The sequence below is a fragment of the Marmota monax genome, unplaced genomic scaffold (assembly GCF_021218885.2).
Source record: "Marmota monax isolate L192 unplaced genomic scaffold, Marmota_monax_Labrador192_F-V1.1 WCK01_AAM20220418_F8-fsc00037, whole genome shotgun sequence".
Taxonomy (NCBI): domain Eukaryota; kingdom Metazoa; phylum Chordata; class Mammalia; order Rodentia; family Sciuridae; genus Marmota; species Marmota monax.
This window is the reverse complement of record NW_026693245.1, coordinates 11,895,313-11,910,539: the sequence shown is the minus strand read 5'-3', so window position 1 is coordinate 11,910,539 and position 15,227 is coordinate 11,895,313. Positions and strand designations below refer to the sequence as shown.

Genomic DNA, 15,227 nt, shown 5'->3' with positions numbered 1-15,227 from the left:
TATCCATCCATCAAAATCCTATGCATTCTTCAAGACCTGGCTCAGTTGGGCCTTCCTCAGAGCCTCAAGACAGAGAGATAAATGTCCTTTAGCTCCTGTAACATGAGTCTGTACTATCGTAGCACTACATACAGACTTTTTAGAAGTCCTTGTTTAGGTGTCCCTCACTACATTAGAATCTTCTCGGTGAGCAGGACTTTGGTCTTATTTTCCTCTTACTCTCAGTGCCTAGTCAATAGTTCATGCTTTATAATATTACATGAAAGAATGAATGGATGAGTGAATAAGTGAGCAAATGAATAAAATACTGCAATGTATTCCTGAATTCTGTTTTAAAGCATCTGCCTGCTGCCTCCATAAACAACCAAACAAATAAACTCCTCGCAGGTTGTGGAAACCAAGAACAGAGTTTAAATAGGCTTACTAGCTACAGATGAGCACTCCTTCCTAGCCCACTGAAGTTTGGGAAGAGAGTTTTGGCTCATTTATTTTATCTCTATGGAATTTTATACAATTTCAAATGGACTTTTCTAAATTCTCATTGGGCACAATGCCTTGTTATAAAATCTTAAATTTCTTTTCTCATCCTCAAAGGCCTTCTTAAAATATGTGTACCCATTAGTCACATGGGGATCAGACTAGAAAGCTGGATGATTAGCATTACGCTGTCATATAAGTCCAGCTCCTGAGCCAATACAGCTTCCTTCTGCTGACTGTTGGGCTAATGTGCCTCTTGATTTTTTCCCCATAGATCAGTGGTTCTCAATGATGTCTACATACTGAAGTAACATAGAGTTCTACTTATTTATTTATTTTTAGAATACTGATGTGTAGGTACCATCCCAAAGATTCTAAGTTAATTGTCTTGGGAGGCAGTTTGGGTGCTGATATTCTTAAAAATGTTTGGGATCATTAAAATGTTCAGCCAAGGTCAAGAACCTTTCTTCTAGAGTCACTCTTCCTTCTAGATTTGTTTTTCTACTTGTGACATTTTTTTGCTTGATCCAAGTTTTCTGAGACATAAGTGAGGTCTCCATGTTCCAAGACCAAATACCTATGACTCCTACATCTCTGCTGATTTCAATTGTAGAACAGTCTGGTGTGGCTCTCAATATAACAACAACAACAATAACAACAACAGCAACAACAAAGGAATTTCCAGTTTCTTAATTGGAAAAATTCCAGAAAGCTGGGCACATTTCGAAAAGAGAAAGCATGCATTTGAGTAATGCTGCATTTAAGAGAAATTACCCTTGAGAACAATTTTATTTTAATCTTTCATTGGATCATGAAAATCACTGGAAGATTAAAGAGCACATGAACATAATTTAGATAGGTTTACCATATAAACCTAACTTCCTTCTAGACTCTTAACGTAGAAAACTAAATCTAATTAAGACTAATTCTGTTCCTCAAGGTTGTGACAGGGTTATGACACATGAAGTGGAGCTTAGCAAGTGGAGCTTTATACCTGAAGTGTAAAGCTTACTACTGTCATTTTCCATGCTGGAAATGTATAATCTGCTTGAATGGATCAGACAACACAGATCCGAAAGTTCAGGGTTCCTATGACCATGTGGTTTCACACTGCAGTCACTGGCCTTCTCTCTCTCTCTCATCCCAGGCTTGGCAATGAGAAAAGGGTGGTGTATGCTAAAAGATTCATAGAAACAAATTTGAGAATCCCAGGCTCAGAGCTCCCCAATCAAGCACGTGGGGTCACTCAGGTTCATCAACAATCAGAATCATGGTTACTAAAATCAGGTGGATTTTCCTGTCTGGGTTTTAATGATGATTCTTTCACTTCAGTGGGCTTTGCTGCAAGACTGGGACCAGGACATACAAGACAACAATAGTCCCAAACTCTTATCCCTGATGGAACAGAAAAATCCCCCCAAATCTGAATTCTCTCTAGGATCTGCCTCCCATGATTTCTCTAAATGCTTTTGAAAGCCATTACATATTCTTCCTGCATCATCTTTCACTTCCAGAGATAACTGGGTTACATTAGTATATTGGTGTGGAATATTGTCTTAAGTTTACCTCTTTTTATTTTAAGACACTAAGTCCTTGAAGGAATTGTTTAATGAAGCCAGTCTTTATCAAATCAACATGTTTCAGAGTTTGTAGGCATAGAATATGTCTTTTTTTTAGTCTTTATATTCCTAAAATTAGAAGCAACTGTCCTCTCATAGAAATCAATGCTCCTCCTCCATCCTTCAAAATACACATGCTGATGCCCTCCAACCTTGTTTAATTTATGCATCATGATATTTGAGAGAATTTCTGATATACAGACCACATTTTAAGTGCCACAAAAGAGATGACATCTGTTATAACGCTTCAACATCATTATAGGAGTTGAAAAGATATTTGTCAGATGATTGATCAAAACAAAAAAAAAGTCACTAAATGTGAAAAGAAAGGGAGGAAAATTGTCCAGCTTGGAAAGATGGCAGCGTTATGCATATTTTGTGTCTGTCAGAAATCCTCACGGGGGGGGGGGGGGGGGGGGGGGTGTGGCTCAGCAGTAAAGCACTCTGGAGCATGTGCGAGGCCCTGGGTTCTATACTGAGCTCCACATAAAAAATGAATAAATAAATAAAATTGAAAAAGAAATCCTCATGAGGTCTCTGCACAGAACAAGGGATAAGGATGCAGGGATGGATCGAAATTTAGTAATACATCTATATGGCATGACAGTTGTTTGAAAAGTAATTGGGAATATCATTTTCTATTTTCTTTAGCAAGAAATATTACTGTAAATTAAAAAACATATTAAAAACTGACTTTTTACAAATTGATAATCAAAATAATCACTTTTTTCCAAAAGCAATTTTAATTTATCTGCAGGCTTTGTTTCTCTGACTACATTTCTGGGAAACTTAGGACTCTCTACTCTTTCACAGGTCAATATTCTTTCCCTATGACTTCAAGGCAATCCAAATCCCTTTCCCTCCATAAATTTCTTTATTCCTTTTCCCAGGTAAATTCTACTTTTAGATAACCTTTGTCTTTAATTACATGTCCCATTTTTTCCATTTAACATTTAGTAGTTTTACACTTACAACTTAAATGTTGAGAGTTTATATATATAATTGTAATATTGTAAATTCAATATAAAAGACACACATTCTTACATAATGTTATAGAGTGTATGCCCATAGACTCAAAGTTGAAAGCATGTATGGGAAGAATAGTGCCACCTATAGGACAATGTTGAGCTCTGGCAGCAATTTCTTATCCTCTCTAAATACACCCTGCTGTGAAAGTCAGTATGCTAAAAAATTTGGTATTGTATAAAAGTTACAAAAGTGTTTGCTAAACAGTGTAGGTCCTAGGCTTTAACTTCAAAAACTCTGATGCAATAGGTCCAAGTTAGGGTGGGTGAGCATGCATATCAAACTCCAGTTAACGCAGCTACATATAGATTAACCAACCACCCTACGTCATAAATTCTGAATGTATATAGAATTGGCAGGTAGATAGAGGAGCCTGAAGTTAGATCATGAGGTCAGTACTGGGACCCAATTTGCAGTCATTAATTTGTAGGTGGAATTAAAATCTTGTAATGGATGGGAATATACAAGGGAGGGTGTAGAGGTTGAAGAGTGGGTGGGGGACACAGAGGGAAAATCAAAGTGCAACAGAGAGAAAGGAGGAATCTACCAAGGACAGAACACTTGGCTGGAAGGATTATGGAGAACAGAAGGCACTGTGTCATGGAAACTAAGGTGTTGTAAAGAAGGGTTGCTCATCAGAATCAAATGAAACAAAATAGCTAGCAGAGGGAAGGCCAGGAAAAATAATCCTTGTTCATATAGTCTATCACCATCGATATAATGATTTCTGGAAGGCAGGGCTATTTGTCATTATATTCTCAGGAGCTGGTATATTGTATACACTTAATAAGTGTTTGGTGAATGAAATTAAATTGGCAAGGGCACGGGCCATAAAAGAAGTTTAAAGCTCTCAGCTACAACTTGGTTTCATCAAAAACCCTCATTAGGATGAGAAAATGTTATATGGATATAACCACCCATAATGGAGAATTATTGAAACCAGGTCAATAAACCAGTTATTTTGAGCTATCTGCCAAGATGTGGTAATGACCTTTAAAAAAAATGCCTAACCTCTTTGCATGTATGACAGTATTCTGGAGAGAAAAATTATAGCAGTAATTTAAGTAAATTAAATTCTTTAAAACCTTTATATTTAGATTCTGGGTATTATTGTCCACCCTCGTCCAAATAACTGATCTCTCCTAATTATCTATAGATGCATGTGTAATCATGAGGAGAGCAAACCACACTGAAGGAGGTAAATGACTCTCCAAGAATGCACACGTGTTGGTTGCTATGACAACTGCTGGGTTTTTATTGAATAGAGAGAAAAAAATCAATTAGAAACCATTGGCAGAACTTGAGCAGAAAGATAAAACATTTCAAAACAATTCTACCCCACATTCTGGCAACTTTGCCCATGTCTGTGCAGTGAATGGAGAGGGTGTGTATGTGTGTCAGATGGTGGAGTTCTAGGGAAAGTCAGGATCCTGATGCATTTCCACTAATCTAATACCCCTTCAATACCCCTGATCTCAGCACCTGAGTATTGTGTTGCAGTGGAAAAAATTTAGCTATTACCTCACTCTTGTGTGGCAATGACATGGAGCAAGGTTCGAATTTGATTGAATTTTCTTGGAACCAAGCAGTTTCAGGCTTATTTATAGAGACAGATTCTATCTGTATAGAAGTTTTTTCTCTGCATGGCATATACTTGGGTAGTCAAGAAAATACAAGGAGGAAAGAGATAGTCTGAGGAAGTCACTCTGCTAATAACGCTCTTCTAGGTTTCCTTGTTCCTTTTTCTTGTGAATCTACTATTCTCTACTCCTATCTTCCTGAGAAACTAAGAAAGGTTGCCAAGCTTCTAGACTCTGCCTAAAATATTGATAAATTGATAGACTGGGTAAAACCAGACATCAGCTGTGGCACTTTTCATGAGTGGCTCTAAGAATGTTTGGTGGAGAGTTCTCGTGGTCATGAAGAGATAGGTTTTAATGGAACGAGCCCATTGATCTCATGAGGAAATGGCCAAGCTCTCAGAGTGAACCGGGCTTAGCTCCGTTATGAGATTACCAAGGGATAGACTGAACCATTCAGAGGGTCTCTGCTTCACCTGTTTGTGCTACAACCAAAGCAGACTAATTCAGAACACCCATTTTATGGCACTGTTTTTCATATGGTAGGTTGAGACTCACTGGTGGGATCTGCTTAGGAGTTGAGACCATCATTACACAACAGAAAAAGAAAGACAATAATAAAGTGAATCTCTTCTAGTGAAGGTAAATGTATTTTGTGAGAACTTGTTTCTTCCTCTCTCCCTGCTCCCCCATATATAGGTTCTAGATAAGCATATTGAATATATTTCTTACTGCAGGTCCTGGACAAAAAGGTTGGAAAGTTTGACTCTTCTCTGATAAGAATCCCTTATCATTCTCTGTGTTCTACAGAAAAATTAGTTAAACAAACAAACAAAAAATCCCAGCTCTAAACTTGAGGGCTGGAATTGTTCTCCAAAATCACAACTTCTGCAATCTTACACCAGGTTTTCTAACCTTTGTACTCACTGTCCTTTCAACTTAGCTCTTCTTAATGTCTGCCTACCACAGTGCCCTTCACCCAGAATGCATCTTCTCCCCTTGGTAGTTTCTAAATTCTGGTCTCCATACCTCGCCATTTAGTCTATATGATCTCCATCTTGTCTCCTTACTTGTCTTCCTAAGGGCGCTACCATCTCCACCTACTATCCCAGCAGGTGTCTGCTCCTCCTTTGTCCCTATGTCTGTATCCCTATTTCTGGACATTTCCTTTGGGCACCTGCCTTCCAGCTCATCAACACCTCATTGACCTGTTGTTGTTGTCTTGTTATTTCTCGTTGTCTCTAGTCTCCCCACTTGCTTAGTAGCAACTTGAGCACAGGGACTGTGGATCATGTTTGTTTGTATCCCCCATGATGTCTAGCACAAAGGAAGACATAAAATAATATTTTAAAAAGCCTTGATTTAACCAGTCATTAGTCCTTCCTTTACACAGAAACTCTACCCTCCTCACTCTGGTTTCTGTTAAGATTTTGTGTTTGAAGTGGCCTTGTTATTTCTAAAGTGTGCATGTATCATTTTGGCTGATGGTACCTATAAGGGCTTGGATAAGTAGGCACAGGTTATGAAACTCATTCTTGAGAGATGAGAAACTTGAGTCTAAAAATGGTTTGTAATAATAACATGAGTTATCAATGATGTCCACAGAACTAGAATCAAGGATGTGATGTGTTTGGTGGCATTACCATATGCCAATTATGAGAACAATTGATTACACAATAACATGCTTACTCAATGCAAAATGATGTGTTCGGAGAAAACCCCATAGAAATAGTGGGAAAGTCATAATCCATGTTTTTCACAGAATAAGAGTGAGAAACCTTGCACTAAAACTAAAATCTTGGTATCAGCTTTGCTTTTATAATTGTGCTTGAATTCCATCGATACTGCAGCAAGTAAGAAAGGCACAAACCACGTACAGAGGCGTGAGCTGCTTTCCAGTTTGTTGACAAACTTTCGGTTAATATCACTCTGATGATTACCTGAAACTTTGCAGAGTGTTACAAATAATTACCAAGTTCTCTTCTTGTTAATTTACTAATTTGTTTCTTACCAAGCTGTTCTCCTAAATGTTGGCCTCTCTCGGTTGAAATGACCCGCTCATCTTCCATGTCACATTTGTTCCCAACCAGGATAACCTGGGCATTGTCCCAAGAGTACGTTTTGATCTGAGTTGACCTGAAAAAAAAAAAAAATAACAAGCACAAAATGATCAGAAGAAAGGAGAACAACATAAAATGAAGGGGGAAAGATCTATACCAAGATGATAATAGCAAAAAATGAAGCTCAAATGCCTGACATTTAGAATTAATGAGTTCAGTACAATTTCATCCTTAATATTCTCACCAGGGATTTCTAGAGTCAAAACTCAAGGCAACAGGCTGGTGTAATTGCTCAGTGATAGAGTACATGCTCAGCATGAGCAAGGCCCTGAGGTCAAGCCCCAGCACCATAAAACAAATCAAAATAACATTGTTATTATACCAAGAATTATTTTGTGCTGATGAAATTAGTACGAATATGTGTCTCCCTTCCCCTGTTTTGTTACTGCTTTATGTAACGCCTTTATATTGAGGGCGTCTAACCACCATGGATGCAAATGATGTGCCCAATTTTAGTACTAAAATATCTCAAGAAAACCCTCAATTCCAGGCAAATTGAGATAGTCACTCTTCGTATTTACAGCCCCTCATACAGAAACATCATTTTCCCTTCTTACCATAACAACTTAAAGAACTAAGGCAATCGAGGCTTAGGAAATCCAGCATAATAATTAAAAAAAAAGGGAGAGAGAAATCATAAGAACCGATCAATACTCAGGCCTTTCATTTGTAAGAGAAAAATGCTAGTTGAGTTAATATTAAAATAACAGCTGGACGTGGTGGCACACATCTGTAATCCCACTGACTCGGGAGGCTGAGACAGGAGGATCCTGAGTTCAAAGCCAGCCTCAGCAACAATGAGGTGCAAAGCAACTCAGTGAGTGCTTGTCTCTAAATAAAATACAAAATGGGGCTTGGGATGTCAATTCCCCTGAGTTCAATCCCCAGTACTCCCCTGCCTCCCCCCAAAAATGCAGTGCTTATTCTGAGATTCAGAATAAGCCTCTCATATAGATCACGACACAGGGGATCTAAAGATGGTGGGCCAGAGGGAGGCAGCATTCTGTGTAACTCCATGTCTCGGGTCTCAACTAGTGAGAATACTGCTTTGCTGAGAGTGATAGCTGATCCATAGCTGATCCTTTACAGGAATCATGGCTGCTGTGCCATGTAGGCCCCAGGTCTCAGCATTAGAAAAGGACTCCCAACTACTCACCCATATAGGTCTGGCGGGTGCCTTAGAGGGACCACTGGCATCAGCACAGGTGAAGAACTCCCAGACACAGCTCCCACGAAGGACACTCAGCCACTACCCACTGACAGTCCCTATGGACCCCCATCTACTAATGTGGGGCTCCCCGGTCACCTCCATCTTGGGACTGGGCAGCTACTGCCATAGTCCTCTACTCACGGTAGCCTGCCTACACCTGGGGACACATCACAGGCTCTGAAGAAAGCCAACAGCCGCAACACTGCACACCACAGAGCTCATCTCTGAACGCATCACACAATGCCATTACCCAACTCCCCTACCCGACCCGACACCCCATCACTGAAAGTAGCAGCCTCCATCCTGGGTCACTTCCATCACAGTCTTTAGTTGGGGCAACTAACAATTTGGAATACTGTAATACACTATACCAGGTACTCATAGTTTTCTAATTCCCACCAGACCCCAGCAGTCACTAACTCAGCAGAGTGACTGCCCAATTCAAAACAACCCTCCAAAGGTACGCAGCCACCAGAATGGAACACACGAGACCCCCAAGAGAAAGGTTCCTATTAGGAAGTAGAAAGGGAGAGAGTGTGGGAGATACACTTTAGAGACTAATTTAGAGGGCAAGACTGTGAGGTCTACAGGTGAGATGGGGAGATAAGACACAGCACCCACCTCACAGGAGCAGACCCCAAAAAGAGATCGTTGAGGTGCAGTCTCCCAAATGGGACCAGTGAGTGCCAAACCCTACTTCCAGGTGCCTTGTACCCAAGACCAACCCTCAAAACCTAGTAACCCCTACCATCCTGAGGGTGGAGATACCAACTAAGAACAGACAACCTCAGCTACTGGATGAGAAAGGAGGCAGGAAAGATACTGATCTCCAACCAAAACAATTCTTGTTCTTTCTTCTCCCTCTTTATTCTCTTGCACCAAAAACATATGCTAGAGAAAAGACAGTCTCTTCAACAAGCAGTGCTGGGAAAACTGGAAATTCATATGTAAATAAAATTAAACCCCTACCTCTCACCATGCACAAAACTCAACTCAAAGTGGATCAAAGACCTATGAATTAAACTAGAGATACTGTTCCTATTAGAAGAAAAAGTAGGACCAAATCTCCATCATGTTAGATTAGGCCCCAATGTCCTTAATAAGACTCCTATTGCGCAAGAATTAAAATCAAGAATCAATAAAGGGGATGGATTCAAACTAAAAAGCTTCTTCTTGGCCAAAGAAATAATCAGTGAGGGGAATAGAGAGCCTACATCTTGGGAGCAAATTTTTGCATCTTGTACATCAGATAGAGCACTAATCTCTAGGGTATATAAAAAACTCAGAAAGCTAAACATCGAAAAACAAATAGCCCAATCAATAAATGGGCCAAGGAACTGAACAGACACCTCTCAGAAGATGATATACAATCAATCAAATATATGAAAAAATGTTCAACATCCCTAGCAATTAGAGAAATGCAAATCAAAACTACTCTAAGATTTCATCTCATTCTAGTCAGAATGGCATCTATTAAGCATACAAACAACAATAAGTATTGGCAAGGATGTAGGGAAAAAGGCACACTCATACATTGCTGGGGGGACTGCAAAATGGTGCAGCCAATATGGAAAGCAGTATGGAGATTCCTTGGAAAACTTGGAATGGAGCCACCATTTGACTCAGCTATCCCATTCCTTGGTCTACACCTCAAGGACTTAAAAACAGCACACTACAGGGACACAGCTACATCAATGTTTATTGCAGAACAATTCATAATAGCTAAACTATGGAACCAACCTAGATGCCCTTTAGCAGATGAATGGATAAAGAAAATGTGGTATATATATGCAATGGAATATTACTCAGATATTAAAAAGAATAAAATCATAGCATTTGCAAGTAAATGGATGAAGTTGGAGAATATAATGCTAAATGAAGTTAGCCAATCCCAAAAAACCAAATGCCAAATCTGATATAAGGAGGCTGATTCATAGTGGGGCTGGGAGGGGGAGCATTGGAGAACTGGAAAAACTCTGGATAGGACAAAGGGGTAGGAGGGAAAGGGAGGGAGTAAGGGGGTAAAAAAGATGGTGGAATGAGATGGGATATCATTACCCTAAGTACATGTATAAAAACACGAATGGTGTGAAAGTACTTTATATACAACCATAGATATGAAAAAATTACCATTCTGACTGGAATGAGATGAAATCTTAGAGTAGTTTTGATTTGCATTTCTCTAATTGCTAGAGATGTTGAACATTTTTTCATATATTTGATTGATTGTATATCATCTTCTGAGAGGTGTCTGTTCAGTTCCTTGGCCCATTTATTGATTGGGCTATTTGTTTTTCGATGTTCAGCTTTTTGAGTTTTTTATAATAAGAATTTTTTGAGTTTTCCTTGTAATATGAATTGTAATGCATTTTGCTTTTATGTATAACAAATTAGAATAAAATTTTTTAAAAATTAAAAAAATAGATCACAACACTAAAATAATTCTGATTTTGAAATTTAGGTAATGATTATAGTTGTTTTCATTTGCAGGTGTTGTAAATATATTATATATATATAGCACATTAATTTAATCTGTAGAATAACCCAAGTGGGATGCTATCCCTATTTCACAGGTAAGGAAAGTTTGGCAGAGAGGGGTTAAATCACTTGCCCAAGATCCCACAGCTAGTGCAGTGGCAGACATGGGAATCACACCAGGTGTGGGTCTTACATCTGTGTTTTTAAACACATTCCATACTATTCATTAAAAGTTTGAAAAGTGAAGTTCTGATGCCTTTATTGTTATCCATTAGAAGAAGCTGAGAGAAAGCCCTGCTTTAATCCTCCCTTTCTGTTATTTGAGAACAGTAGGTGGTAAATGGAAATAGGTGGGTGAGACACATTGTCCAGCAGGTGGCCAGGAAGGAGATTCTGGAATGTTGAAAAGCTAAACAAATGACTAAAGTTTGGGAATCAACTCAACAAAAGAGGTGAAAGAACTCTACACTGAAAACTACAGAACTCTAAAGAAAGAAATTGAAGAGAACCTTAGAAGATGGAAAGATTTCCCATGCTCTTGATAGGGAAAATTAATATTGTCAAAATGGCCATACTACCCAAAGCGCTATTCAGTTCAATTTGATTACAATTAAAATACAAAATGTCATTCCTTATAGAAATAGAAAAAGCAATCATTAAATTCATTTGGAAAATAAGAGACCCAGAATAGCCAAAGCAATCCTTAGCAAGAAGAGTGAAGCAGGAGGCATCACAATACCAGACCTTCAACTATACTACAAAGCTGTAGTAACAAAAACAGCATGGTGTTGGCACCAAAACAGATATGTAGAGCAATGGTACAGAATAGAAGACACAGAGAAAAACCCACATAAATACAGTTATCTCATACTAGACAAGGGTGCCAAGAACTTACATAAGAGAAAACATACCCTCTTCAACAAAGGATGCTTGGAGAACTGGAAGTCCATATGCAGCAAATGAAAACAAATCTCTATCTCTCACCATGAAGGAATAGACTTTTAAAGTATCAAAAACAGCAGCCTGGGAATTTTCTTACAACAATTGTTAAGTCTTTCAGGATAGAAATAGAAGAGAGTGCTGAGCTGTTCTCAAACTGAAGAGAGAATAAAAAATGAGATAAATGGCTTTGGGGCTGGGGTTGTGGCACAGTGGTACAGTGCTTGCCTCACATGCACGGAGCACTGGGTTTGATCCTCAACACTACATAAATAAATAAAATAAAGGGGTTGTATCCATCTAAAACTAAAAAAAAAAAAAAAAAAGCAAATGGCTTTGAATTGCAGCTGGAAAACTTTCAAGGAGATATGATCATGGCTTCTCCCTCCAGAAAGAGCTAAAGAAAGAGCTAAGAGGCAGAGGGGGTTTTATTTAGAGTACCCCTGAAACAAGCACAAGTTTTCAAATGAGATTAACAGTCATTTGATATCCACCTGGATATATCAGAGGCAAAGCATATTTTATCATAGAAGTTATGACCTTTCTAATTCCCCCTTTTTACTGGTTCTTTTCGGTTATATGTAACAGTATAATTCATTTTAATATAATTGTACAAGCAAGGAATATCTTATTCTAGTTAGGAACCCATTCTTATGGACATACCCAATGCTGAGATTCACTATTCACTATTCATTTAAGTACATAGGAAAATTGTTTCAGATTAATTCCACTGTCTTTCCTTTTCCTATTCCCACTCCCTTCCCTGTCTAATCAACTGAATATCTATTCTTCTCCTCTCCCCACTTATTGTGAGTTAGCTTTCACTTATCAGTGAAAATATTTGACCTTTAGTTTTTGGGGACTGCTTATTTCACTTAGCATGATAGTCTCCATGACCTTTCTAATTCTGGTACCTAAGTTAATGGCTTATTCTTTCAACAACAATTCGATTTGGCCTGTGACCATCATCTAGAGAAATGAAGACAAAAATTCTAAACTCTGCTTTTCCCTCACCACATCTTATCTTATGGAGTATATAAAAATGATGAATTCATAGTGAATTAAGATATAAAAAGTATCTTACACCTGGAGGGTATAAATCTCATTTGCCATATATTTTATAAAAAGTGTCCAAAGCTTCTTTTGGAGGATATGAAATCTAATTAGATTTCCTTAGGTAATTTTGAAAAATTATTTTTTTGCTTCTCTAGCTCTTGCAAACTAAGAGCTAGCCAATACTTAGAAAGTATTATCCATTTATACATATGCAACATTCCCCATTCCTTAACAATTAATAAAAATATGAAAACAAGAACATACTTCTTCAGCCATGATGTTACTTAGGCCCTAGGTAGAGAGTTCTTAGGTTAATGGAGAAAGTTCTAACCTAAGAGCACAGCTAGAAATCAGATGTCCAGAATGAGATTAGTGGTATGGGGCTCACAGGAGAGAGTCATACTTTGAAAAGAAGTGAGGACCAGGAAAATAACAGGGCTTCCGGCGTCTCCTGGGAGCAAATTCTTGCTTAAGGCAATTTAGCACTTTTTTAACCTGGTCAAACCCAACCTACCACAACTCTGACTGCAAAAACTTAACCAAGGATGTGCCTTGGGTAAGTTTAAAAAGGGGCAGAACTCAGCACCTACTAGCTAGTATGTGTCCATTAACCCATAAATAGGATGGCTGCTTCTACCATTAAATACAACTGAGTAGCTCAGCTCTGCTGACATAACACCCATGAAGCCTTGGGCTGTTCCTACAGATTACCCATTTATGCATATGCAACATTCCCTATTCCTTAATAATTAATAAAAAATATGAAAACAAGAACATACTTTTTCTTCAGCCATGAGGTTACAAGAATAATCCTTCCCATTTTTTCTTAAATAATCAATATTTTTATGTAACCACCTTATAAGTTCTAAATTGCTAAGAAAAAAATATGAAATGTTTTCTACAATGACCGCAGCATTATAGAGAATCATTATTTTGAAAGCTCAGAAAGTCAATGGAGTCTAATTTTCTTTTTTCATTTTCTAATTTTCTTTTTTAATGAAACAAAAATCATGGTCCGAAGCATTTGTGCAGAAGTCAACAATAGACTGATTTGCCATCAGAGTTGGTTGATTTTCTGATTGAAATCAGGGTTATAAATGTCCCATGTTTGGCTTTGGTTTTGACTGCTCTGGACTTCCCGACGTTGTTATCCATCAGTAGAGCAGGGAAGGTAGCTTTAGGCATAGCAAGAAATAATCAGAACAGTGTAGCCTAAGATGTCATAAATTACAAGATAAAAATTATTTTATAATGGCTATGATTGAAAAGATGGGCAAATTAAACTCTGTCATAATACTGTAACAACAGTCCTGCTTGACACATTTGTTAGTCACTTTAGCTTCTTTTGAAATTTCTTTCATGTACTCTGCAGGATTTAACACTTTTGTTTATTTATTTATTTATTTTTGGCCTTTAGTTGCTTTGCTTAATGCTTGATAGATAATCATGCCACACCTATCTCAACAATAAAAGTTAGCATACTTTATCTGCTTGTGGGTATTTTCCTTTCTTAGGGCCTATAAAGCATTAAGTTGTTGTTTTGCAAGAAATATGAAGTTATGGTCATCAATACAAAATATTTATATTGCTATTATCAAAATTATACCCCTTCTTGCATATAAAATAATTCTCTAATCATGTGACAACAATATAGGGGACACGCAAGCAATATATCTACTATTACATGTTGACTGCAATAAACCATAGTGGACAAGATACTTCCCAATGTCAGAAATATTACAATAAGAACAATCGTGCATCTTTGGGTCTGTAAAATGCAATTTTGTGCTTGGAATTGTTCTTATGTAGGAATACCTCAGTTGACACAGGGGCTCAGGTTATTACCTTAACTCAGGAAAACTTTGATGATAAGGAAGTATGAGTCAGGAGCTGAGCAAGATCCAGAGATGTGCATATTTCATTTACATTGTACTGTGAATTTCGGTCAGAGGAATGTTGGGGGTAATAATCCAATTCCCATCTCTTCCAACTCAGACTCATAACAGTTTATTTACCTAGTTTTAGAAACTGCTATAATTCCGAGCATCAGTATCTTCACCTATAAAATGAAGCTGGCACATTTTTTTTTTTTTACTTACTCTGGGTCTGTTGGAGGACAAATATGGTTTTAGGTAAACTACACTGTACTTTTCAAACTTGTAAATATCCCTTTATAAATAGAACACATTATTAGTCCCATCTTGGGCAGACAGCTGCTCCTCTTCCCAAATCCAGCTCAACTCATCTTTTCTAATTACTATAATACAGTAATTAGAATTTTTTTTCAATGAAAAACCTCTAATTTTATTTTCAGTTCATATCTCCAGGCTGAGGTTCTATATAAGGAATTTTTTTTGCAGGTGCTGGGGATTGAACCCAGGCCTTGCACATACTAAGCTTATGGAGCTACATGCCCAGCTGGACCTCCATGAGTAAATTTACAATGGGGAGCACATATTCTTCCTTTGCTATGACTATTAGGACTATAACACGTTTATTGAAAAAATTCTCCTTTCATGTGGTGTTTATTTATTTTTAATCTTTTAATATATTTTTGTAGTTGTAGTTGAACACAATACCTTTACAGTATGTATGTATGTATGCATGTATGTATGTATGTATGTATTTATTTATTTTTATGTGGTGCTGAGGATAAAACCCAGGACCTTGCACGTGCGAGGTAAGCGCTCTACTGCTGAGCCATAACCCCAGCCCCTGATAT

The 15,227-nt window shown here is 37.9% G+C and overlaps 1 protein-coding gene across 2 annotated transcripts in view; it reads right to left on the bottom strand.

Annotated features, from left to right (window-relative positions):
• Rab3c (RAB3C, member RAS oncogene family) overlaps positions 1 to 15,227 on the bottom strand; it is a 267,333-nt gene that overhangs the window by 22,528 nt on the left and 229,578 nt on the right. For both annotated transcript variants that reach the window (XM_046456363.2, XM_058583132.1), the window contains exon 4: positions 6,714 to 6,838. In XM_046456363.2, coding sequence (XP_046312319.1) covers positions 6,714 to 6,838 — 125 coding nt within the window. The remainder of the gene's footprint in view (positions 1 to 6,713; positions 6,839 to 15,227) is intronic.